Source organism: Nyctibius grandis, chromosome Z (genome assembly GCF_013368605.1).
Source record: "Nyctibius grandis isolate bNycGra1 chromosome Z, bNycGra1.pri, whole genome shotgun sequence".
NCBI lineage: Eukaryota > Metazoa > Chordata > Aves > Nyctibiiformes > Nyctibiidae > Nyctibius > Nyctibius grandis.
The window spans coordinates 36,455,460-36,479,948 of NC_090695.1; the positions used below are offsets into that span (position 1 = coordinate 36,455,460).

General features: G+C 38.4%; 1 protein-coding gene across 9 annotated transcripts in view; it reads right to left on the bottom strand.

The window, feature by feature from the left end:
• MPDZ (multiple PDZ domain crumbs cell polarity complex component) overlaps positions 1 to 24,489 on the bottom strand; it is a 108,418-nt gene that overhangs the window by 11,585 nt on the left and 72,344 nt on the right. For 5 of the 9 annotated variants that reach the window (XM_068422392.1, XM_068422390.1, XM_068422389.1 and 2 more), the window contains 16 exons: positions 22,343 to 22,447; positions 21,441 to 21,536; positions 20,793 to 20,970; positions 18,561 to 18,671; positions 11,060 to 11,222; positions 10,248 to 10,444; positions 8,057 to 8,148; positions 7,692 to 7,782; positions 7,270 to 7,350; positions 6,067 to 6,159; positions 5,900 to 5,974; positions 4,321 to 4,498; positions 1,756 to 1,901; positions 1,339 to 1,422; positions 1,038 to 1,231; positions 634 to 781 (listed from right to left, as the gene is read on the bottom strand). In XM_068422392.1, coding sequence (XP_068278493.1) covers positions 634 to 781; positions 1,038 to 1,231; positions 1,339 to 1,422; positions 1,756 to 1,901; positions 4,321 to 4,498; positions 5,900 to 5,974; positions 6,067 to 6,159; positions 7,270 to 7,350; positions 7,692 to 7,782; positions 8,057 to 8,148; positions 10,248 to 10,444; positions 11,060 to 11,222; positions 18,561 to 18,671; positions 20,793 to 20,970; positions 21,441 to 21,536; positions 22,343 to 22,447 — 2,032 coding nt within the window. The remainder of the gene's footprint in view (positions 1 to 633; positions 782 to 1,037; positions 1,232 to 1,338; positions 1,423 to 1,755; positions 1,902 to 4,320; positions 4,499 to 5,899; positions 5,975 to 6,066; positions 6,160 to 7,269; positions 7,351 to 7,691; positions 7,783 to 8,056; positions 8,149 to 10,247; positions 10,445 to 11,059; positions 11,223 to 18,560; positions 18,672 to 20,792; positions 20,971 to 21,440; positions 21,537 to 22,342; positions 22,448 to 24,489) is intronic. The other 4 variants (XM_068422391.1, XM_068422388.1, XM_068422394.1 and 1 more) reach the window with 3 other exon arrangements.

Below are 24,489 nucleotides of genomic sequence, written 5' to 3' on the forward strand. Positions count from 1 at the left end.
CCAGACCACAGGAAATGTTGTATATCTTACTTCATTCTGATTTGGAAATATGGGGAGGGCATCAAAAGCACAAAATTTATTGAGAACAGAAATTCTGGTTCCAACAGCTGCAGATAAGAGTTTACTTCAGTTACCTTTGCGAGAAAGCAATTTCTTACACTATGCCTTGGTGACTAGAAAATGCATTATACTATTTAATGGATGTAAGGTAACACTAGACATAAACAGAAAAAAAAAGATGAACATTATCAACTATGAAAGTGATCATGTTTTGGCACAACTACTCTCATGAATTCTCCGTCATTTAAAGCCAGTTCTGCATGTCTTTGCAAAAATGTGAGATGGTTAACCAGTTATCAGTTCATTGGAGATAATACAGTGTTAAGATTTAGGTTGTTCTAATGGTCTTCTATTGCCCTATAAACATATGGCACTCTGCACCACCCTTACTCCCATCAGGCAAAGTACCAAAATTTGAATGCTCTAGACTTCAGGAAGCTTAAATTTGGATCCATGCCTCATTCTCACTGACATCTCAGTTAACAGTCTGAACTGAAACTAAATAAAACTACAGCTTTAAAAAAATCAGGATCTCAGTTCTTCACTTTTATCCACCTTCTCTTTTCCCAATACCTTTAGCAAAGCTGCAACAGCCTCCTGGTTAGCATTTCGAACATCTTCTCCATTCACTGTCAGTATCTGGTCTCCTTGCATCAGTCTCCCATCTGTATCTGCTATTCCTCCTTTGACGATGTCTGACACAAACACCCCCGTATCATTTCTGCAAATACACACATGGATTTTGCATTACAGTGTTGTTTGAGTGCCATTTTTATGGCTTGCCATTTGGAACACAAACACTCTCTCATTTTTCTGTTGAGTAACGTTGGGCTAGTTCCTCTAGGAATGGCCAGTTACCTTAGGCACAAAAATGACACGTATGGCCTTCAAGCCCACAGGATCTAAGCACCAGACCCCACCAAAAACATGAGCATGGCCATCATGTCCCAAACATTGACTCTCAGGTACATTCATACCTTTTCCCAACAATACTCAGCCCAAGGCCTTTGTCAGGCTTCTTTTGGAGCTCTATGTTGAGTACATCATACATGTCTTCCTCCTTATACTGGGCCTCATCTCTATACACAGTCAGACGAACTTTCTGGGGAGTCTGTCGAAGGACATTTATCGCTTCATCATGTGTGGCATTTCTGAGGTCAGTCCCGTTCACCTGCAATTAAAGCATACAATGATAAAGTGTGCAGGGCCTTCCAGCAGACAAATAGAAGACACTTAGCTAGCAAATTACAATGAAAGTAACCAAAGAAACTACCACACCTCTAATATCTGATCCCCAGCCCACAATCTCCCATCTTTAGATGCTGCTCCTTCTTCATAGACTTCATGGATAATGATTGCTCCCTGTGAATAAACAAAACAAACATAAATTGCGTGCTGAAAGAACATGCCCCTACTTCGGACCAAGAGCAACTGAAAATTCCTACTATCATTTATCAGTGATAAACAAAACAGTCAGATGTATGATGAACACATTACCAAAATATTTAAGAAGTTCATTTATACTTTCAATTTTAAAAGTGATTTTTTTATTGTTTTTTCTTTTTTTTTTCCCTGAGCTTTGGCATCTTTCTATAAATGCTACAGAAACAAATGAAGAAAAAATCTCTTCTATCAGACATTTTAATTTCATTACTGTTATTTGACTTGAGTGACACACATATTTTTCCAACCAACCAGCAAAGTGTCTGCTCCTCCAACAATGCTCAGACCAAGACCAGTCCGCCCTTTGGAGATATCAATGGTTGTTTCACATCCAGGAATGACGGGACAAGTAGCTGGATCAGATGCTAGTGTGGCTGGAGTTGAAGATCTGCTTATGTCTAAAATAACAATTAAACATCCTGGTTGTAGTAAGAGGGCTTGATATCAGAAAAGTGACTTTAAAACAGTATTTTGAGAGTCCACTGACATCTCTACAGCAACAGCTGAACAGCTGACCTACAGAAAATGATGCTGCCAAATCTCCCTTCCCCTCATACAAGTACTATCGTGTAGTTTTGATCGCAGTTGTCCTGTTTTCATACTGTCAAGTACCTGGATAATGGTCTCGATAGACAAAGAAGCCATTGTACAGTACAGATTCTATTTAGGATAGAATTTAATTTAAACATCTATACCAGCAACTATGCAATGTAGATCAGAGATAAATAAAGTACACAGTATGTATTAAATGCATGGATTCAAGGATGTCAGCCCCGCACTTTTGCAATGGATCAAGTCAAGGGCCATCTAACTAAATAATCTGTCTCAGACTCAGATTTGTACCATGAGAAAGAATGTTAAGCATGAATCAAATATAGTAGTATTTCACAAGGCCAGCAATCCATGGTCAATCAAAGGTTTTACACACATCATTACATTTAGTGGCCCTCAAAAAGAACGTTTTTACACCAGTCCAACTTTTAACTGGCCACTGACACAGCTTTTGGAAGCAGTAAGTTCCGTGCTGTAAATACATATTCTCATAGTGCAAATATATATGGCATCCTTACGTAGCAATTTATCTGTAAATTCAGTGTCTCTGGTATATCACAAATGGATCTCTGCTTCAGTATTTTAGTCAGTTCCGTATCCTTCACAGAAAAGAAAAGCTAAAAATACTAGCAAGGGATATTGTGTAGCAACTAAAGGAAGGCATCAGCAATTGAAACGTCTGGGATGTTCAGATCATGTGTATCACTGCTGTCATTTGTGCTTTAAACAAAACATCAAAATTGTATGTTATCCAAAAGGTAGAAACAGGCATCCAAATCCTTCTGATGCACTTCAAAAGTGTACTGATAGATGAAGTTCCACTGAGACTAACTGAGGACTTGACCTTTGAGAAATACGGCTTTATGTTAGACAAATACTTAGGTACAGTGTGAACAATAGGTCCTGCAGGAACAGTAAGCCTCAAAACTAAGAGTCTTGGCCTCTGAAGGGAACCAGAAGGGCAATTAAGCCTTTTTATGGGTAAAGCTTCTGTGCATGTACAGAACTGATTACTCTACTGCTCTGTTATGCAAATTCTTCATGTCTATGATGAGCAACTGCTCATGCTTAGTTTGAGCTAAGTAAGGGAGTCAAGGCTTAAGTATAATAATTCTGTCCAGAAGGCATAAAATGTACATGAAATACGTGAACTGAAGAATTGCAAGGGAGTCTTGGTATGTAAGGTTGACCTCATCTAGACAGCTGCATCAGTACTGGGCCAAAAATTGCCTTCATAGCACTGCTGGAAACATCAAAGTTGGGTAGAGACGTAGTAGAAATCAGACTAATAGAGAAAAAGTAGTTAGGGATGGGTTGCTTATTTGGAAGGAGTCTGTGCAGAGCAAACACAGTGCAGGGGCAGCAAAAAGGTGGGCCAGGTAAAAGGAGCGGGGGACTAAATTATAAAATCAGGTGGAGAATCAAGAGGAGGGAGACCTTCCAACAGCTGGATTGTGGATGCCTGTAAATGGTAGTGAAGCTAAGTTGCAATCACAAATCCCCAGGATGCTGGAGGGAGCACTGCTGAAATCTCCATCAGGTCTTTATCCCTAAGACTTGCTGTGGGAGGGTGGAGACGGAAGGGATAGACTTAGACAAAGCAATAGATTTTACCCTAAAACTAAATGCAGAAGGGAAAACAACAAAATTATTACCTAGTAGGTCTCCCATGTGTTTCATAAGATTTCATTATAGTAGTATAATTATTTATCAATACTACAGCTAGTAACAAGCAATAGAAACGTGACTCAGTAGTACTTGCAGTGATGTATACATAAATTAACTGTGAGGTGTGCATTACTCAATTAAGTTGTTATTAGCTTCTAGTAGTAGTGTGTTGGTTAACCAATAACACATCATGAATCAGTTACATCTCGAGGGAGAGTCAAATGTGGCTAGTCGTAAGTGGCAAGACAGTCTCAACTGTTCTAGAAAGATGACATGACTTTTCTCCCCTCATTTAAAAGACTGTCTCCCACTTAGTTCTAGATAACCATGAGAAAGGCACCTGCTACACAGCCTTTGGGAGGCAGATGGAAACCCCTCCATTCTCCTGCCTCTACAACAGGCCAGTGGGAAGGCAAGATGTAGGTCTTCAGTGTGGAGCCTCACTGCTTTATTTAGATGGATCTGTAATCCAAAAGTACTAGAAAATGTAACTCAGAAGACAGCTGAGTGCATACAAAAAGAGAAAACTTGTTTACAAGCTGGGTCTTCATTTTCACGTCACAACCCCAATGAAGATAAGACACACGAAAAACTTACTTTTGACTGCTTCTGGTTCTGGTGAGCTGGAAGAGTGGACAGTTGCTGGCAGCTGCATATTCTTCCTCTCTGCTGAGGCAGTGCTGGAAGGGCCTGGTGCTGCGGTCAGGCTATCCATCTCTGCTGAGTTGATTGTAAGCCTCACCATAGTTTTTGATGTCTTCAGGAGACTAATAAACTGAACGATAAAGAGAAAAGCTGGTGAAGAGCGCAACTGGACTTTTCAGTTGTAAAACAAAAGTAAAGCAGAAGAACTGTTCTGCAAACTGGAGCTACAAGTCACAATCCTGCAAGTTTTCCTGGTAATGAACAAGGACAAATATTGATATTTTTTGTAAGGAACAGCAATAGAGTCAACCGTGTGCCAGACCTGGCTGATGTTAATCAAGTAGTTTTCATGAAACTTTGCCAAACTATACCAGATGAGAATGTGGCAATCTTTTGTTGGCTTCTCTGAACAAAATGCTATGTTTATAGCAATTATTAGAAAAATTAGAAAACTAGTATTGTCTTTTAATGCTTGGGTGAAGCCCAATTCTGATCCCACAGAAATCAATGCCAAAACATCTACTGATTCAACTGACATCCTAGCTCCTTAATCAGAAGCACAGCTGGAAGGAAAATCTGAAAATATTACCTGAACTAAGGGATGGAGAGAAGGACACTAGGTAACGCAAAACCTAGTTTAAAGGGATACTGAAAAACCTTCAAAATTAATTGCCATCTCACAGATAAGACACCAAATCCTCCCAAGACTTTACATTTCAGTAGAAGTATTTTCAGAAATTACTTACTCAATCTCTCTGTCTCTCTTCCAAAGCCTAGCTACTTCTCTGCAGACCACCTCACTCTCTCATACTCATTTATTGCGTCAGAGATAGCAGCGCATGAAAGAGTAAGACAGATGCTCTCCTAATTGCCCTTTAACAAACAGAAAGTAATCTTCTCATGGCTAAAGAAACACTTTTCTTGGTAGCAAGGCAAGCGCTAGAAAAAAGCCCTCCTTGATTCATTACAGAACCTAAATTGAGTTTGCAGAGCTAGAAGTTACAAATAAATCTTGTTATTTAGGAATGAAGATAGTTTTCTCCAAAGGGTTGAAATACCAGGCTTGGAATATAATGAGGCCATTATTACAGATGCTCCCCATGTATAAGCACAGTTCATGACCTGATTTACCACTGATGCAACTCACCCATGTAAATTTAAACATATTAATTTTACTGGTTCTAATACTTTTAAAGTGGAGTAGCTATGAAGAGTCACGACTGAGCAATAGTTCATGGCTTTTACCCCACAACTAAGTGCCTCTCAGTCATCAGAACTGAACCACAGGGAAAAAAAAATCATCATAACACAGAGACAGATGATTCCTGTAGTGCATTAACGTAAAATAGCAGCTGAGCTTTAAATTCAGGCTTTAGTTTATTCTGCAGTCGTTTCCTTATCCAGACAACGCCTGTGGATCTTTGAAAATGAAGTCAGAGTATAGTCACGAAAACCTCACTGGTTTAAGACACAATCACCTCCTACATTAAGTGGTGTGATTTCTGCAACATTCCTGACACTTCAGAAGCACCTTTTCTACTGGATAACCCACAACAGTTTCATCATCCACTGCCAGGATCCGATCTCCAACTTTGATTCGTCCATCCTGGAAACAACATACAATAAAAAATATGAGCTCTGGATGCCACTCCAAAAAACATTTTTCATTCCCTATTTGGAATTTAAATGTTCTCATACCTTTGCTGCTGCACCATGATCTGTTAAGCTCTTAATAACTACTCCATTAGTTGTGTCTTCTTCACTAATGGCAATTCCAAAGCCTCCCTGATCCTGGGGCACACAGAAAAATGCAAATGGTTAGCTACCGTGTTTATCCCAATGTTAGAATACATCCACTAAAGACTAGGGAAGCCTGCAGACATAACAAAGTTTGGGTTTTCACAATGCATCAATATTTTTGTTTTAAACTCATCTATTTCTGAAATAGATTTTGCCAACCTACAAACAGTATATTGGCTACCACGATAAATCTGAAACACTTCTAAATTCAAATCCACTCCTTTGAAACTTACAAGGTCAATTGTGATTCAGTTGTTAGATTCAGAAATAGGAGTAAGAAACACAAAATACCCAGACACTACAAACTGAGGTAAATAAGACTTCGTGATATAGTTTAAATTCTTTATTTGAAACCACAGAAAAAACACACACAGGAGTGGAAAATATAGAGGATGGAAAAATGTATGCTCTTCCCACAAAATTAGTAAATATTTGTGGCAGAGTGAAATTTCCCTAATGCTATCACCTAGAATTAAATCATTCTGATCCACCATCTGTAAGATATTCTCCTGATTAATAATGGAAGGCTAGATGCCTTCCAAGGAGAAAAACTTACCAAGAGTCTGCAAGTCTCTATCCTTAATGTCCACTGAATGCAACTGTCTTCTCCATGTCAATAAGCAGAAGCACCAACTTTTCCACCCTCATTTGTCAGCTTCATATTACAGAACACCTGGCCATTTTCCCCCGGCTGCACAATTTCCACTAAATATGTATGTTGTTTAGGGGGATTTGGTGCTTGTAATCTGCTAATTCATTTACTTTGAACAACTAAGCCAATGATTTTACCTGAGGCACAACCAGCAGCTGGTTACCAGAAGTTTTGAAAATAGGACAAGAGGTGATTTCTTCCAGAGACACAGGGCAATTGGCAAATTTATGTGAAGTTAAAGAGACTCATGAGGTTGCCAAAGACAGTCATTACATCAGGAAAACTTTGGGGCCCATTCACAAATAGGAAGAGAAGACCTCTAGAAATCTCTATTCTGACTTCCAGTAAGTAAGAGACAAAGTTCGTTTGCTATAAGAGGGACTCCAACACAAAAAAGAAAGCTAGTGAATACAAATGTCGCTGATGTAAATTTAATTTTCAGGACATACCTTAGGGAGTTCCACATATTGAATGTTTTTACATGAACTGAAGTCAGAACAAGCACTGGAGTTTGCAGCACTGATATCAATCTAACAGAAAATGAAAACGTAACTGTAAGCAACTATATTCAACATTTTGCATCAAAGTAGCGCACAAACATTTGAAGCGGGTCTGATCATTTTCTGGATTCATTTAAACTGCTATAACGCTATTCATGGGAATGTTAGATTTACTTCATAGTTTAGATGGACATAACATAAAACAGAATTGAGCACAGCTGTACTAAATTTAGCAGCTTTACTAAAATCTCATTTGTTTTTCCCTTACATTTCTTTTTCTTTTGTAGTATTTGCTAAGCAGACAGGGAACTCCTCTATCCAAAACAATGTTAGTGTCTCAGTCAAATAAGAAAAACAAAGATTTACTTTACCTCTTGATGTTGAAGTGTCCCTGAAGTACACTGTGAAGCCTCTACTGACTTTGCAGGGCAAACAGCCATCTGATTTACTGCATCTTTACTTCTACAATAGATTCAATTAAAGAAGGTAGTAAGAATGTAGTAATACCACACTATATTTCTTAGAACAAGTCTAGTGCTTTTTTTTATTTTATTTCTGGCACTCACAATGCAAATATCAAACCAGAAAACTCAAGGCACATTTAACAACTATGAAGAACTGGGTTCAAAAGCACATCTACCTTACCAAAATTAAAAATAAAAGAGAAACACTCTGTGCAAAAACTTGAGCATATTAAAAACAAACCTTTTTAGTCAAGCCTTTAACTAGAACTTACCTGATAAAGATTATTTTTACTTTAGATGGTGCACATTTGATTATTGAGGAAGCATTCTGATGAGTCCTTCCATAGAGTATTTGCCCATTTATCTATATAACGGAAGGCAGCAATTATTTCTCAAAATATTTTAATTCCCTTAAACTAATTTTTAAGCCTTAAAAAAATCTATTATCCCACATCACTGGCTAAAGCAGTAATTGTATTAAAATAACAGAGTATGTTGTGTCCTGCTTTCACTCCCTTCTTCCAGTAAAAAATTCCTTATAGTTTGATTTCAGAGTAACACTGTCACAGTGCTAAAAATGTCATTTTCTGAATTATACTGGGTTGACTTGGCACACCATGTATTTCCACTTGCCATTGATCACCTCATGATTGATGTGGTGATAAAGCAGGGCCATGGGAACTTCTAACCATAACAAATAAATGAATCACATACAGCAACGAGATTGTTATTATTTATTGAATCTCAGCTCTGAGCCAGGCACTTTATTCACAGGAGTCTGAACACTGGTGGATTTACAATCTGAAGATTTGACCTGACAATCATTGTCTTCATTTGGCAGAGCAGACTCACTGAAACCCCTTGAAGTTCCAATGATTCATATATGATTGGAGGTATCAGTGTGAATTTGCAGAATAAGGCCATTATTCGCTCACATTTTATTAGTTGCATTTGTTCTTGGAAATGGAAAACTACAGTGGAGGAGTCCACTCTAAGAAACAAGAAATGATTGGAAAAGGACAGCTTGGACCTACACAAAGGGAAAATAATGCAACACACACTGAGGTAGTACTAACAGAAGCAGAGAAGCAGTGAACAGTGGGGAACAGATACAGGACACTGAACTGAGGACTGAGCATAAGAGCAATCCCTCAGCTCCCACACAGGCTGTGTCCACCAGGCGTGGTCACAGCGATACTGAGCCCTGTCATTTACACTGGAGTTGACAATCCAGATGCAGCACTGCTTCCAGTGTTTGCAATGGGCTTGTGAGGAACCACAGTCCTCACAAGGCGGGGGATGGGGCACGGCCTGCCATAGCTGACAGACAGCTACTTGGGACCATAAGGAGCAAGCTCAGATGTGTCCTCTCAGAAGAGGTTGAGACAATCTCTTAGCATCAGTTTGCAAGTTTACAGCATGGACAGTAAGCAAGAAATCACATGAGAGCAAACTCAGATGTTTCAACGTGTTCTGAGGATACTCAGCATCTGCAACATCAAGGTTTTAAAACCAGACATTTTAACCGATTCAGAAGAATCGTCTAGCAGGTAACACTGGACTCTGCAACTAACAGGTCCATCCATGAGACTAGGTCCACAGTGTCACAAATCCTTCAGTTTCTCTCCTAGTCTGCAACTGCCAGCCTACATTGTTTACTCTCTCAGTGTCTTCCTCAAACTTTGTTCAGTCTCACCATTCCCTCCCTGTACCATCTCCCCAGTGCATCCTCAAACACCTACACATACAGTTTTGAGGTTACACACAGCATTTCTGTGAGGGTAGGGTTACCTACTGCAACCAGAAAGAATGGGAAAAGCTACAGGAGAGAATACATCTGCAAGTATCATCAACTGAACTGTGGTAATATAAAAATATACCTTATGCTCATATACATATTGGGAATGTTAGCTGCACATTCAGTGTCTGGGTCCCTCCACAAAGCCACTAGACAACAGCCCAAATGTGTCATAAGATAAAAGTCCGTAATACAAGTCCGTAATACAAATGGATCTGCTCCTGTTTCTCCAATTTAATTTCCATTTTATATGTTACACCTCATAAAAATATTCTAATATTATAACACTTCCAGTAGACAGAGATGTAATTAGAAAGTCTAGAGCACTCTGCAGATGGATGGACTACAGGACTTCAATATTTTCCATGGCCTGCAATGCAGTGCCCTTCCATACATTTCCAAAACCCAGAAACAGCTGTCATCCCCCATTTTTATCCATTTACACACACACCTTTACTTAGTACTACTATAACCAGGAAAAAAATCCAAGCCGCAACTATTTGGCGTACATCAGAATGAAAATCTGGTAGCATAGTGATGTCAACTTGGATAACTTGGGGATTTCAAAGTCCACTGAAGAACATGAATATTTCAGCAAGAATCCAATATTTTAGTGCATTTTATGTTAGTATGTTTCGGTTTCCGTATAAATTGCAAAAACTCACCTCTAGTAACTCATCTGCAATTTGCAACCTGCCATCTTTGCCAGCTGCTCCATTTGGATCAATTCCCACTATAAAGACACTCATCCTGGATCGGTCTTTGTTACCAGCAAGACTAAGTCCCAGACCTGTCCTTCCTTTTTCCAGCTCAATCATGTGTAGTTCCCCCGGTAGATTTCCATAGCGCTGCACGATCTTTTCTAAATGTAAAAGTGTGGGCAGCAGAGGTTGAATTTACATTAGAAAGTTTCACAAGTCACCTAGAGAGTCAAGATCAGTGTCCAAGTGGGCAATATCTGACAGAAAAATCCCCAAATGAATGAGAAAATTTTAAGGGTACACCATATTTCTTTTAAGTTAAGCCTTAGGTGATTTATAACAATATTTCTAGTTCCTTGTTTTCCTTCTAACTTCTGAAAACATTAAAACTTCTCTTAAAAAAAGACTTTTCACACATAAAAGCAATAATCCTCCCTCTAGTAACACTTTCAGGTAACAGACGCTATCAGATCAACCACTGCCATCCGTTACCTAGAGTGCACTGAAATTCTTCAAGTAGTCCTACACGTGAAACAGTGAATTTGGACCACAGAGGAAAGCAGAGATTGGAGTGCAATGAAGAAGAATAAATTAGCTTTATATTTCACCACGTGCATCTGACCAAGCACAACTGAAAGCTGACAGCCACACTTAACATCCAAACCACAAAGCACACAAGAACAAAGTAGTTCATACTGGACCCCCCCCCATATCTTCTGCTACAGTGCTATTTCAACACTGCGTATTTAAAACATTATCACAAAGGATAAACTTACTCCAGCTGTAACCGAACTCATCCTCCTTTTCCACATCCTCTGTGACTCTACTAGAAGATGACTGTGCAACATCACAGCTCATTCCTGAAAATGTTGAAGGAGGGGGCATAGGCAAGTTACAAAGCGAAGTCTTTTCTGGCTCTAAATCAGACTGTCCGAATGCCTGTGGAGAATAAGAAAAATGCAGTGGCTAAGCAGATGAAGACTCTGTGCAGTGCAAACTAGTATACAAAAATGTCGAAATGGCAATGACTATGGCTTTGAAGTTTAAATACCAAGCAGCTGGAATTCTAAATTAATAACATGGCACAGAAAGGCTGCAAGAGATCAAAGATATAAACAAACACCAGGCAAGGTAAGAGATGACATCACTTCAAAATGTATTCGGAAGCAAACCGAACTCACAATAAGCCCAATTCAGTAAAGTTTTATGTGCCACTTTACATTTCAGAAAAAGTCTCTTATGAAAACTCAAATGATTTTTTTTAATGCCATATTTGTAAAAGGATTCTACTTTACTTTATTTTTAAAAACCACCACATATAATCTCTTCCTATCATATGCGTGGGAAGCCAAATAGGAAGAAAAGGAAAGGAAACAAAGAACTTGGTGCTTTCAAAAATGCCTCCAGAAAAAAGAAAATAACTGGCGTATTAACTGAAAGGACAATTTAAAAACAAAATGAAACAGACAAAAACTGAAAAAATCCACAGTAAATGGATTTTTTCAGTTTTATTTACTGTTTTCCTATAAGCTGCACAGGGGAGATCAAACAAAGAGCAACACAGATTAAATCACAAAGGAGAAAAATACTTTTGGTCTTGATGTATGTGGTCTATTCATATTCACAAAATGTTAAAAAGTATAAACACACGACTACTGCAATATAACGATTAAATACCCAAATCCACAATCTGGCAAGCCTCCATTCAAGTCAGTTTTCCCTGAGGAACATGGACTCTGATCAGGGGTTTGGTTAAGTGTTCGTAATTTATATCATTTTGGCTTGCTCAGAGTAAACATGTAGGCAAGAAACTCGTGTCAGAATATCATCATTCTGAAGCTTATGCATGATCAAGAGATTTTGATACTTGGCAGATCAGCTGTTGATGTAAACAACAAAAACTTTAGATGAAAACCAAGTATTTTTCCAACACCAGGATTTTCAGATGTTGCCCTAGCTTCATAGCCCTGTTCTCATCATTTCAGCTTTCATTACCTCCATTAGCAAAAGTTTGAACACAGTATCTCAAATGGTGCCTCTGGGTGCCAAAAACACTGAGACAATTTCTTCATCAGAGGCAACAGTGAAATGGATAACATACACCTTGGAAGACTTCAGTCTGCTTTAAATTGAAGGTGTTGAAAAAACTAGAAGTTACCAATTTAGTCATACTGAGATTTAAGGAAGGTTCCATCTCTCAGGGAAAATTAGTTACCTTCATTGTCTGTATACTCCAAAGATTTAAAGAAAAAACAAATGCCCTATTTCAGTTCCCTCATTCTGCTTCTGCTTGAAAAAGATTTCCTTTCCTTCAGGAGCTTGTTCTAGGAACTTGATTAAGAAGTCATTAAATGTCAAAAATTGTGGGAAGTTTTAATATGGCACCCAATCCAATCATTTTTATTAAAAATGCATACAAATGCCATACGATTTTTTGTATCATTATATCAGTCACATTGCTCTGTGCTTCATATCTAAGACAACGCCATCCTGCTGAGATGATACCTTGCATCACTAAACTTCATGTAGGAATTAATTACAGTTTATGCAAATTATACTCTAAAACATGCTAGCAGTTACAGGGCAGACATAAACCTCGACTGAAGCAGAAAAATTCTAGCGAAGACATTCGTTACCCATCAAAATCAGAGTAGGGTGGAAACGCTACTTAATAACATTCAAAGTGATTTTTCATAATCAAAAATTCATGTATCCACCATGGAGAAAACCTGGTGACAGACCTCTACCTCAAGGAGGGGTGAAGGGGAGAGTAGTTCTAGAAACACTAATTTTTCAGAATGCTTCCTAGAGTTTTAACTAGAAAGCTCTATAACGTACTGAAAACATGAGGAAATAACAGTGTGAAAGCAGACCAGATCAGCAGACCTTACAGTAGTCTCTGTGTTTTAAAACCAAAATTAACATATCACTTTAGTGGTACTCTTGCTAAATGACAAGTGTTCAAGAACTTTGCAAAATTAAAAGAAAACAAAAACAGAACAAAAAATTTCTGTCAAGGACCTCTGGAAGATCTATAAGGTGTGGATGTATGGCTACATCCTGACAGATCAGCACTTATGAACTGCAGCCACCATAATCTGATTGACAAAAAAATGCTTCTTTCTGTGCCTCTCTGCATATATACATAAATCTGAATACGTCTGATGTTTAAGGAAATACTGAAACAAAAGTAAAAGCAAGGCTCCTTTGTGAGAAGGGTAAAAAGGGTGTTACAATGCCATTTGGGTGGAGGGGACCATGTCCTGCCTCTAGAACTCAGCCTGCCACGCATGCGCTGCCAGCAGCAGAAGCTAGGCCCCGCAGTTTACACACACATAAGACTTTTGCTCCCTGAATCGGGCCACACACAAAAAACCTAAAATGCTTTAACTCATGAAATACTTTCAGTATGCTATGGCACAGTATTTCATTTAAAATACAAAGCATCAGACAATGCATGAACCCGTATGGCTACCAGGGTCACTCCGATCACAGTCAAGCAAGTATTAAAAATGGCAGCAAGTTTGGAGCAGTATCACTTTCAACAAAGGAGGCACACACAGAGCAAGCAGCAGTACTCCAGAAGGTATCACAGGCCATGTACAAACGTACAGCACACTTACAGTAGGACCCACTCACTAGAATCAAGACAAACCTTGAATGGTGTGGGAGCAAAAGGGTTAGTTGGGGAACAACAGAAGTTAACCTTAATTGGATTCGATACCTCCTACAGTAACAGAAAACAGCAATCCACATGTTACAGAACCTTTGGCAATACACAGCATTATTAATGAATAACTCAATTTCAATTATGGATTCATTTTACTAACTGCAGCAACTTTATTAACTCCATTGATAAATGCACAAAACTATTTAAGGGGTTATTAAGGACTCTGATTCAGCGGAGTTTCTTACTGTACATGAACATTAGTTCAGCAGAAGTGGACAGAGGTGACCAAAGGCCATTCTTATCTCAATGTTAAAAAGGAATTATGCAGAAACTGCAAAAACATTATGTTTTCTCTAAAAATATGTGCAATTTTTTTTCAGAAATACGTTTGAAAATAAAGAAAATACAAGCCATCACTTGCACACTTCTACTCCCTTTCTTCAGAACTGTAACAAACACAAAGACAGATTTCAAAAACACACATGCAGTTATACACCACATATCATATCATTAAAGTTCATTGTACATTCGATGTATTTGACAACACGGGAAAATAGACAAAGCGCACAATTACTCCCAAGATGTACAATGAGCTAGAAATTATTTTATTAAATCAGAAACGCATACAAGTAAGAATTAAGCCTCTATTTATTATTGTGTCAGAGGTTAACTCTGTTCCCAATATGAATAACATGCAGTCAGCACTAACCACAAAAAAAAAATCTAACATTTTTCATATTTCCAAAGATGTCAGCATCCTGTTCATGGTGCATTAAAAGAATTTTCAAGAAGCGGAGGGAAGATATTTTCAGCATCAAAAAACAAAAGCTGCCAATCTTTTTTTTTTCATGCAAAAAAAAAAAAGATGTATCAAAGCTGGAAAGTCCTAACCACATAAAACAGAAAATGAAGTCCATAGCAGCAAAACACCTCATGCTGATGACAGAGTTACACTCAGGTGGATATTTTGACATATACCACAGGGACCGATTTTGTAATTGAGAACCTACTCCTTTGGTAACTCTGATTAGATCTGATTTAGTGGTTATGATTAATGGACCTGGCATTTTTTAATTTCTTCAGAACTTTTCTATGTGCATGTGTCTGTGTCTTTTTAATTCACTACGCAGAATTTCCACTCTCATCAGCACAGTATTTTACCCAAATTGGTATAAAAGAATTTAAATGCAGAGAGACACTAATGGCAAAGAAGCGCACATATAATGTTTGGTGAGTCAAAAGCAGTGTGTCATCATCCAACCTTGTTAGTGTTGAACTGAGAAGAATCAGCAAACGGGTTAGTGCTGCTGAAGACAACCGGCCTACAGAAAAGACTGTTCTGCGGGAAAGGCAGGGAAGGGTTCTAAAAGGAAAACACAATAGAAGCTAAGCAAAAACATTGTTAAATGAACGCTTTGTGACTCAGGAAACAAAATAGATTTATTTAGCAGTTTGTGCTAACCAAACAAGGTCTGCTTCCTGCACTTTGCAACAGAAACGTGAAGGTAAGCAAAACCATATTTGCCCTGTGTTTCTATCAGCTATGTTTAACAGAATGTAGAGGAAAAGCACCGATCCTCATACCTGTTCTAGCCCACAAAGTGCTTAAGTGCAGAATTCAGCAACATGAACAACAGAAAATTTACTTGCTGTGATATTTGTACAATTTTGTCCAAGCATCTCAGCATATGGGATACTCTTACACATTAGTTAATCATAAAATTGTAGAACTGGGATTAGAGTTAACACAATTCTTTGTAATAATGCAGTAGGTTTAGTTTTATTTTGAAAACCACAGATTAATTCCCATAATTCGATCAACCTCTTGTGGTAAGACATTCACTGTGTATTTTGCAAAAGAGAAGGTTTAGTAATATTAGGTATATCTGAACAGACTTCATATCTAACAGTAACTTTTACAGATCATTTTGTATGTATGTGCATGCATTTATAATTTTCTGAATTTATAGTATAATGAAACTAAATTGTCTGGTCTTCTCCTTAAACAATATAAGGTACTTTCTTATTACTATTTAACACAAAAAGAGTTTTCGTATTTAGGCAAAATTAAAGGATGTCATTTGACCATTTATACTCCTTATGCAGTTTTTGTACTGTACTCTATTTTGAGATCAGAATCTGTTTTATAAAGAGGGAACAGCTCTGATTTTGCATACTATGCTGGAAATACTGTTCAATGTATACTTAAAAGTAATTTCTATACTAGGTGTGTCCATCTGGCAATTGCCTAAATGTCTTAGGGCTGTAAGTTTAACACTGCTGGAAAGTAAGAAGCATAGTAAGTGGAAAGGAATATAAAAGGCTTGCAGCATCAACTGATACATTTATAGCATGGTAATTTAATCCAGATATATGTTGCTGTTTAAAAATTTTCTTAAAGCATTTTGTTTTTTTAAATGCTCCTGAAAATAGCAAATACATCCCTAAACTATCATTTTGCAAAACAAAAAGTAATGTAATTTGGTAAGACAGCGTATGTCTTAGTTCTACAGTATCTTCAGCAATGAGAAAGTAGAGCTGTGCATGAACAACGTTTCTTCACCAGCGAGTCACTCAAAGACAACAGGCAGTTTCCCTACAATATAACAAGATATTCTGTTTACACGTGCGATTCACATTTGATTTCGTCTTTTACAAAGAGAAGTTTGGGAACAGTAATTTGCCAGTGTAATGATCCTATTACACTTTAACCGTTACATTTATCACCTGCATAAAATTTTAAGTTGTATCTTGATGAAATCTTAAGCAACTACGATAAGCATCACAAACATTTTGTATATAAATGGTAAAATCCTAGTAAAAGATAAAAGATCAGCCACAGTAATTCAAATCTTGCCTTTTGTATTTTGTCATGATGGCATAGCACCTAAAATACTACTTCTAGCTCAAATTCTAATCCATGCAACAACAGTGTATTAATATGGACTGACTAATGTGATAAAACATGGAGCATTTGTGTTTGCCTAAACAGTTAGGTTTAGCATGCTTTCTTGAACAGTCTAGGACAAGAAAAGCAAATGCTAAAATAAAGGGCATTTTTCATTTTACTGTTTTTTTTTCAAAACAAAACCTAAAATAACAGGATTTATTTTACCTTTTTTTTTTTTCTTTTTTCAGCTAACTTATGTTCAGCATTTAATTAATGTGTCCAGTATGCTAAGGTATCAGAAGCTAGCTAGCACTTTGTATAGCACAATGCTGTAACCCTAAAAATTATCTGGGACCACAACCATGATGATAGATTAATTTTTACTCAGAAATACTCAGAGCAGTATCAGCGTGAAACACAGATTTGACGAATAACTGCTTCCTGGTAGCAAAACTACCATCTACCTTTTCACAGCCCATTTGCATTATTTGGGCTATTCTGGCATACGCTTAGGATCTCTTTAACTACTACAGCAGCCAGAATGAAAAAAACAAAGGGGAAGAAACTGACTCACTAGCAACATGTCCCTTGAAACTGACTACTTTGCTAAATACATAGAGGTACCATATTAAATATTTCTGCTGTGTGCAGGCAGCTAGCTATCTGGGTGCCTGCACATGAATGAAGGCAGGAAACTCCCTTATAAGATCTTATTATAAAGTACAGGTGCAAGTTTCAGAGGATGAAGACAATAAATATAATGCCATTTACAAAGATCATAGCACAACATACGTGTACAGTAAGAACATTTGCAATGTTTCTGCTTACAGAGAAATAAAGGTTTGTTAATAAACAGTCAAGAAATAACCAACAAGCTTAATAATTGGAAAATAAAGAGAACAAAGAACTACAATTAAAAATAGCAAAGGAGCATTCCCTAAATAAAAGTAAGTTGTGAGAAAGTAATGGCATCGTTCCCATCCCAAACTGGCCTAAACATTCAGCACTGACAATTTTGTTCACATCACAGCAAACGCAAAAGTCTTACTTTAGTAGCTTGAGTATCAATAACCAACTTTCAATAGAGCTGTTTCATGCAACTTTACCTTAGATGACTGACGATAAAATGGGTTAGTAGTTTTCTGCCCACAGGGAGCAGAAGCTGAAGAAGGGCTATAAAGAGACTCTGGCTGGGGAACAAGAATTATGAGACAACTAGTAAATAAACATGCAGCTTACACAGACTCTACAATGAGGAAGCTTAGTTTCTAGTGATGCAAGCAACTTATATTAAAGCTCAGTAGCTTCTGTCTGCAATGTCCATGCAGCTTAGTGACAGAAAACTTCGGTGTACTTCTACATCCTTTCATTAATGTCCAATGAATTTTTTAACAGGTGCTGTATTTCTGCATGCGTTCCTCAGACATGCTGTCAATCTCTAAGAGTTGGTTTTATTTAGACTCCTACTCTGCCCCCCAACAAATTATCTTTCTTGAGGCTTTTCAAAATAGTTTGAGGACGGCGTGCTGGAGGGTAATTCCAAATCCAAATAGATTTCATTCTAAATGGAAATAATACTTAAATCAAATCTTTGTTCCTAAAACAGCTGAGATGGAACTTTCAGGATTAAATATCCCAATCCCATGCACCACCACCTTGAACATTTGTTTCATCTATTACTATGTATTACATCTCTTTTCATATTCTTTATGCTTACCCTTGGTCTGCTTATAATGCTCTGTACCATAAAGACTACAGGATTGCCTGCCTTCCGTATGGCTTCCACAGCTTGTTCATGGCTGGCATCTCTGAGGTCAATTCCATCCACCTGTAATTGGAAGGCCTCATCTTAACATTGCAAGAAGCTACAGGAATCATGAGTCATCTCTGGGTTTTGGTTAGGGAACTTTGACTAAAACCTAAGCCCAAACCTCCATTGTTGGTGGAAAGGTTTCTTTCCTGAGGTCCCTCATGTAGAGGTTTGAGACTTCCAAGAACACTGAAAGAACATCAAATAAATATTCTCCACGGTTTTAAAAACAGGTTTTTCACCACTCTTGGTGCGGGCTCCATACGTTTTCCCACAGGCAACATAACAGAAGAGATATGATAATAAGAATATATAAGGCGACCTGAAGAGAGTGGTAGCATCTGCCAAATACTGCTTCCTGTAAATCCTATCTCAGAATAACCTACCTCCCAGGACTTTATGAGGTTTACAAACTGAAACGTGTTAGGTGTTGCAGGGTGTCTCATTACAGGGTATTATGTCAGTACAGTGCACTTTTTTCCCTTTCTCTTCTTTTTTTTTTTTTTAAAGAAGCAAGACAAGACCAATTTCACTATTAGACACTTCCCCCAGGAGTTAAATTTTTATGTCAGAGCTGAAAAGCTCTCTCTCTTCTAGAAGAAAGCATTTACAAAGGATGGCTATGGACAAATTTTTGCCTGATTGCTTTTCTTCATACCTTCGTATGTATTGGTGTGTAAAAGAGTTTGTCTTGTGATCCAGGAAAGAACCATGTTATGGTGAGGTTAGCATCAGTAAAGCGTTCTCACAATGACCATAATAAAAGCTAGAAGCTAACACAGAAATGTTATTTGTTAGTGGCAATTCTTGCACACAAAGTTACATAATGAGAATTACCCCCTTCCTTTTTAATTGTCTAAGTCCACCTTACACTTAACCATCCATTCTAAATAGAGAATAAAAACAATCTTAGAAAGAAAATTCTAAACCTATCAGGAACTGAACAATAACACTAAGGTGCTCTGACTCCCCATGTCTGAAATACTGTATGCACTAGGAAAAGCCTACATATGCCACATCTTGAAAAACTGAAATAATCCGTTCAGAAACAGCCACATTAACACAGCATTAGTTCTTAATTTCACTCATCCACTCCAACTTCTGCAAGCATCATTGTCAGAGACAATCGCTGCATTCATAAACTTCCAGGTATTCAGATATAATGAATGTTTTTTAACTTTGCGGTCATCAAGCAAAATTCCACCTTCCAACCTGTTATACACTGGAAACTCTTCCATCCTGTTGTAGAAAGCGCTACCTATATTAGGGTATCACTTCAAGATTCTTTGTATGGATCTTGCAGCAGACACTAAACTGCAGTTTAAGTATCACCATGTAAAGTAAGCACAGTCTGATCCAGGGGAAGAATCACCATCTCCATCACTTTGCTTGTTATGTTCTTACTGATGGACAGTCAGCTAAGGACATCCAGCAGGGTGAAGAGGAGGGCAGTTCCTAACGGCCTGACACTGAAGACAGTGTAATGTCTGACTTACTGATAATTATCACAGGAAAGACACATTGCTTTCAGTATGTTCATTCTTCAATATCTTTAAGTGAGAAAGTAGAAGTGGCTGCATGAACACATGATTGGCTAAGCAGAAGAGAAACCTGATAAATTTCTTCCTGCAACACCACTGGCTACTCTATCCTCAGGCATGACACAACTTCCTCTGTATCAAATCCAGTTTTCTCCATGTCAGCAGGAAAAAAAAGTGTCTCCCTAAATTCCTGCACAAGATGCACAAGAACGATGTGATCTGAATAAGATTTAAGAGGGAAGTAAGCTTGGCATTTATTTGCAAGATTTGCTATTCACTGGCCATTTCTACTGCAAAGGCAAAACCTTTTAGCTTCACCAAACTTAACCTTTTCCCTACCCATGCTGGCTTTAAAATAGGCAGGTAAAACTGCTGGCTTTGTAGACCTCTGCTCACACAGTCAGTCATCTATGCTTTAGGTTGTATATCCAACTTAAAGCTGTCTGCACACAAACATGAGCATATGGTACTACACTCTGTATGGCTCAAGTGGTGCCAGCTGGAGCAATTACACAGCTGTCTGCCCAGGACCACACATATATCTCAGCAGCTCCTGAGATGCTGGGGGTATTGTAAGCAAAAAGCACTTGGCTGATACCTCCACGATCCGATCTCCGGTTTTCAGCGTTCCATTTTTGCCAGCTGGGCTGTCTTCCAAGATGTGCTTGATAAAAATCCCTCTCATCACTTCTCCATTACTCAGGCGGCTCCCCATCCCTCGTCCTCCAACAATGCTGATCCCCAGTGACCTGCTAGGCTCTCTCCAGAGTTCAACCCTGTTGTGAGAAAACAAGGACCAAAATAAATGAAAATTTGTTGTGAGTATGACAATGCTGCACACTGGACACCCGGATTTGCACAATGGTATAAAAACATTCAGAAATAACTCTTCCTTGGAAAGTTTTATCTTTCAGTGGGAGTTATCTACTGAATTGCTCAGAAACTCTGTGTCTACTGTTATTCACTTCATTTTGGATTCTAATCAAAACTTCGAAACCTTCTCTTCATCTCTTCTTACTGGCTCCAGAGAGTCAGCCTATAAAGATAAATTACTAAAGCAATCAAGAAACTGCAGGGATTTAGCCCAATGGCAGTAAAAATCAACAGTGAATTACTCCTGCAATGCACAATACACGCAAGCGCAGCAATTCTGTTGTTTTCTTATTCCTCTTAAAATATATCACAGGTTTCTAAATTTTTGAATTTCAGATGAGATTTTATACTGTGCAACTAGATCTGCACTTACTTTCTGGGCTGGTTCCAGTTACTGAAAGCTGCATTTTGAAGTTCACTTTCTTCTCCCTCCCCCTCTTCACGTTCTGGAAGCTCTGGGAGTTCCCTGCTGATGAAGAGTAACATGCAATTTCTTTTTAAAGGACCCACATAATCACTAGATTTCACTGCAAAATTTCATGTATTGGATCACCCTGCCAGCATTAGAATTTGTACACAGTGTTCGTGTAAGGAACTTCTTTTTCAGATGTCTGCTAGAATACATATTGTGTTTGTCGATTCCCTGTCCACTGCTCTCCTCAATTAAGCTGCTATCAACTGACAACCACAAAATAAAATACTCTGCATTTTAGAACTAGAACCAAATCAAAGCTGAAGGTAACTATTTACTGTTTCCCAAATGGAAGAAATTCCAACAGCAGCATTCAAAAACAGTCACTGCTTTTGGAGACTAATGTCAAGAAAACAAAAATTATTAGTCACTTTGAATATTTTGGCCTATAACTACAATGAATTTTTGAAACTCAAGGAAAACAACAGCATAATTCATTCTTTCCAGTATACCTTCTGGAAAGACCATCAATGCCAAATTCTCGTGCTGGAAGCACTGATTATTTGTGGTGAAACATAAATCAAACTGCATGGTATTTAAGAGAAGTTTAGGATGAGGCAGTATTCAATCTCCTTTTTGAGTAGATCAAATACCTATAAAACAGCCTTGCAAAAATGTCACAAAAATTTCCTAACCAAAGCAAAAATGGTATTCTTAAGAGCTTTTTATTGTAATGGTTGCTGGTCTGAAGAAAATAATCTATCTTTTCTAAAATAAAACTTATCTTCCTAAACTGTGTGAAGTGTATGGAAAGAGTTACATTTGAGACCCCTATGGGAGAAAACATAAGTCTTTTGACTCACCTGACAGTATGTGAAGGAAAAAGTTCAAGTGGCACAGCTCCCTCTGTCTGTTGTCCCAAACTGGCCCTGTACTCGTCTAAATTTTCTGCTGGCACATACGTAATACTGCAATAAAATGGGACATGAATAAAGTAGCATGAGGACTGCTGATCCTACCTTTGGTGGGTGTGAGGAACGGATCAGAAGAAGTTATTCAAGACTTCATATAGTCATTGACCTCAAAGTCACAATGCTGGTATGTTGGGGATAAGGAGTTATATGAATCCTTTGTGACTTTGCAACAAATATGCATTTATGGTCAAATTAGGCAGCTGAACAGCACATAATTTTCTGAGAGCTGGCCACTCCATTTCAAGTAAATGGTGCTTGAGGAGCAGCAAGAGTGTAATAGAGGAGATCCAGCTTCAGTCAAAACAGAGATTCCTCATGCAAAGACAAACACTGAAGGATCTGTGAGGAATGAAGCACCATTACCATCCTAAATGCTGGCTGAAAATGCTTCTGGAAGTTGGCTAGCAGGAGGTTTTGTGCTTTCCTGGGCAGTTTTGTATCTCTTTTAGGTTTCTATGCTTTTGGTGAAAAATATTGCATGGGTTCGGCATACAAATGTGTTACAGCACACCACCTATGCCGCAGGGAGCAATCCCCTCCTCAACTCCTTCCTCCACCTGCACTTCCAGCCAGCTTGGGACAGTTAGACGGTCATGTTTCACCAGCCAAATGACATGCAGACTCCTGCAGCACTGATGTAACCCGATCATGTTTGAATGCCAGAAAGAGAAATGGCCCAATAGAATAGGGAGGGGGAAACAAAGAGAAGGAAAAAAGATTAAGGCATGAAGAATATTTCTTAAAAAACTTCCCTCTACAGGCAAAAGGACACCAAGATGTAAACATGGCTACTTAGATGTCCCTCCTTTAATGATGCTTTGTCTTCTCAAAAACCTTCAGTTTTTCAATAAGCAGCTTAGCTATCAGATCCAAGTCTGCCAAGAAGCAATGCTGATGGAAAAGAACACAAAAAAAAAGGCTGTTCTCCCATCCACCACATGGTTAAAAGAAATATGAACATATTTCCCCATAGAACAGACAGGGCAAAAAAAAAAATTTTGACCACTTCACAAGGACATGTAAGCTGCTGAGGAGAGAATCCTCCAGCTCGGAGTCTCTAACTTACTTGGAGCCCCCACCTGTCTGTCACTCCTTGACTGGAGTCCTCTTCTGTCTGTCACTCCCTGACTGCCACTGATGCCCCTCTCGTGGGTTTTCTGGTGAATACAGCAAGCAGCAGAAGGCAGAGCAAATAAACTTTTATATGACTAATGCTGTCTGTCCAAAATTATCATGAGGACCGCTTTTATTTGTCTTCTTCGTCTGCGCGCAAGCATGTTCCCTACCTCCTCTCACATCCACCATATCTAGATGAGTGCAGAAGATGGTCATTAAGGAGGTGTCTAGGGTGCTGAATAGGAGGAACTCTCCAGTTCTTTTAACGGAAATTTCTAAATCATCCATATTATCACCAGCTTTTTCTCTTCCTTAAATCTCCTCCCTCTTCTGCTTTGGCCTTTTTTCAAACATGCAAGCGTTACGCGCTTGACACAAAGCATTTTCATTCTGAAGCGCTGGGGAGTTAACATACACTAGGGAATAAACACTCAGTAGAAAGTCACTGACTCTTATGTGTCTTTCCTGAGGGCATTCCAGCACTGGGAAACTCGCAAGACATGCAGCAGTTACTCTACAAAGCCCTAGCAGTGAAACAGAGAGAAGCAAGAGGGAAAAGAGCTTTTGAAAATAATCACTACTACTTCTCAGCCATCTCCAACTCTAAATGCACTGAACCGAAGCAAAGTGCTAGTAGGTCACAAAACTCTCACAGGGCAAATGCTGCTGCAGAAGCACAGCCCAGTAAGCCCATAAGAATACTTTGCCTCTACAAAAGCTACAAGATGTGCAAGCTGCATTTCAATGAAAGAAAATGCATCATTCATCCAGTTACATTCATCAGTTTCATCCCAATCAAATTCATTAATTTTCACCCCACAAAAATAGGTAGGAAATAATGTATTTTCCCTTGAAAGACAGCTGCAGTAAAGAAACCAGAATTGCAAGCAACATTTCTGCTCGCTAGAAGGCTTGGACAA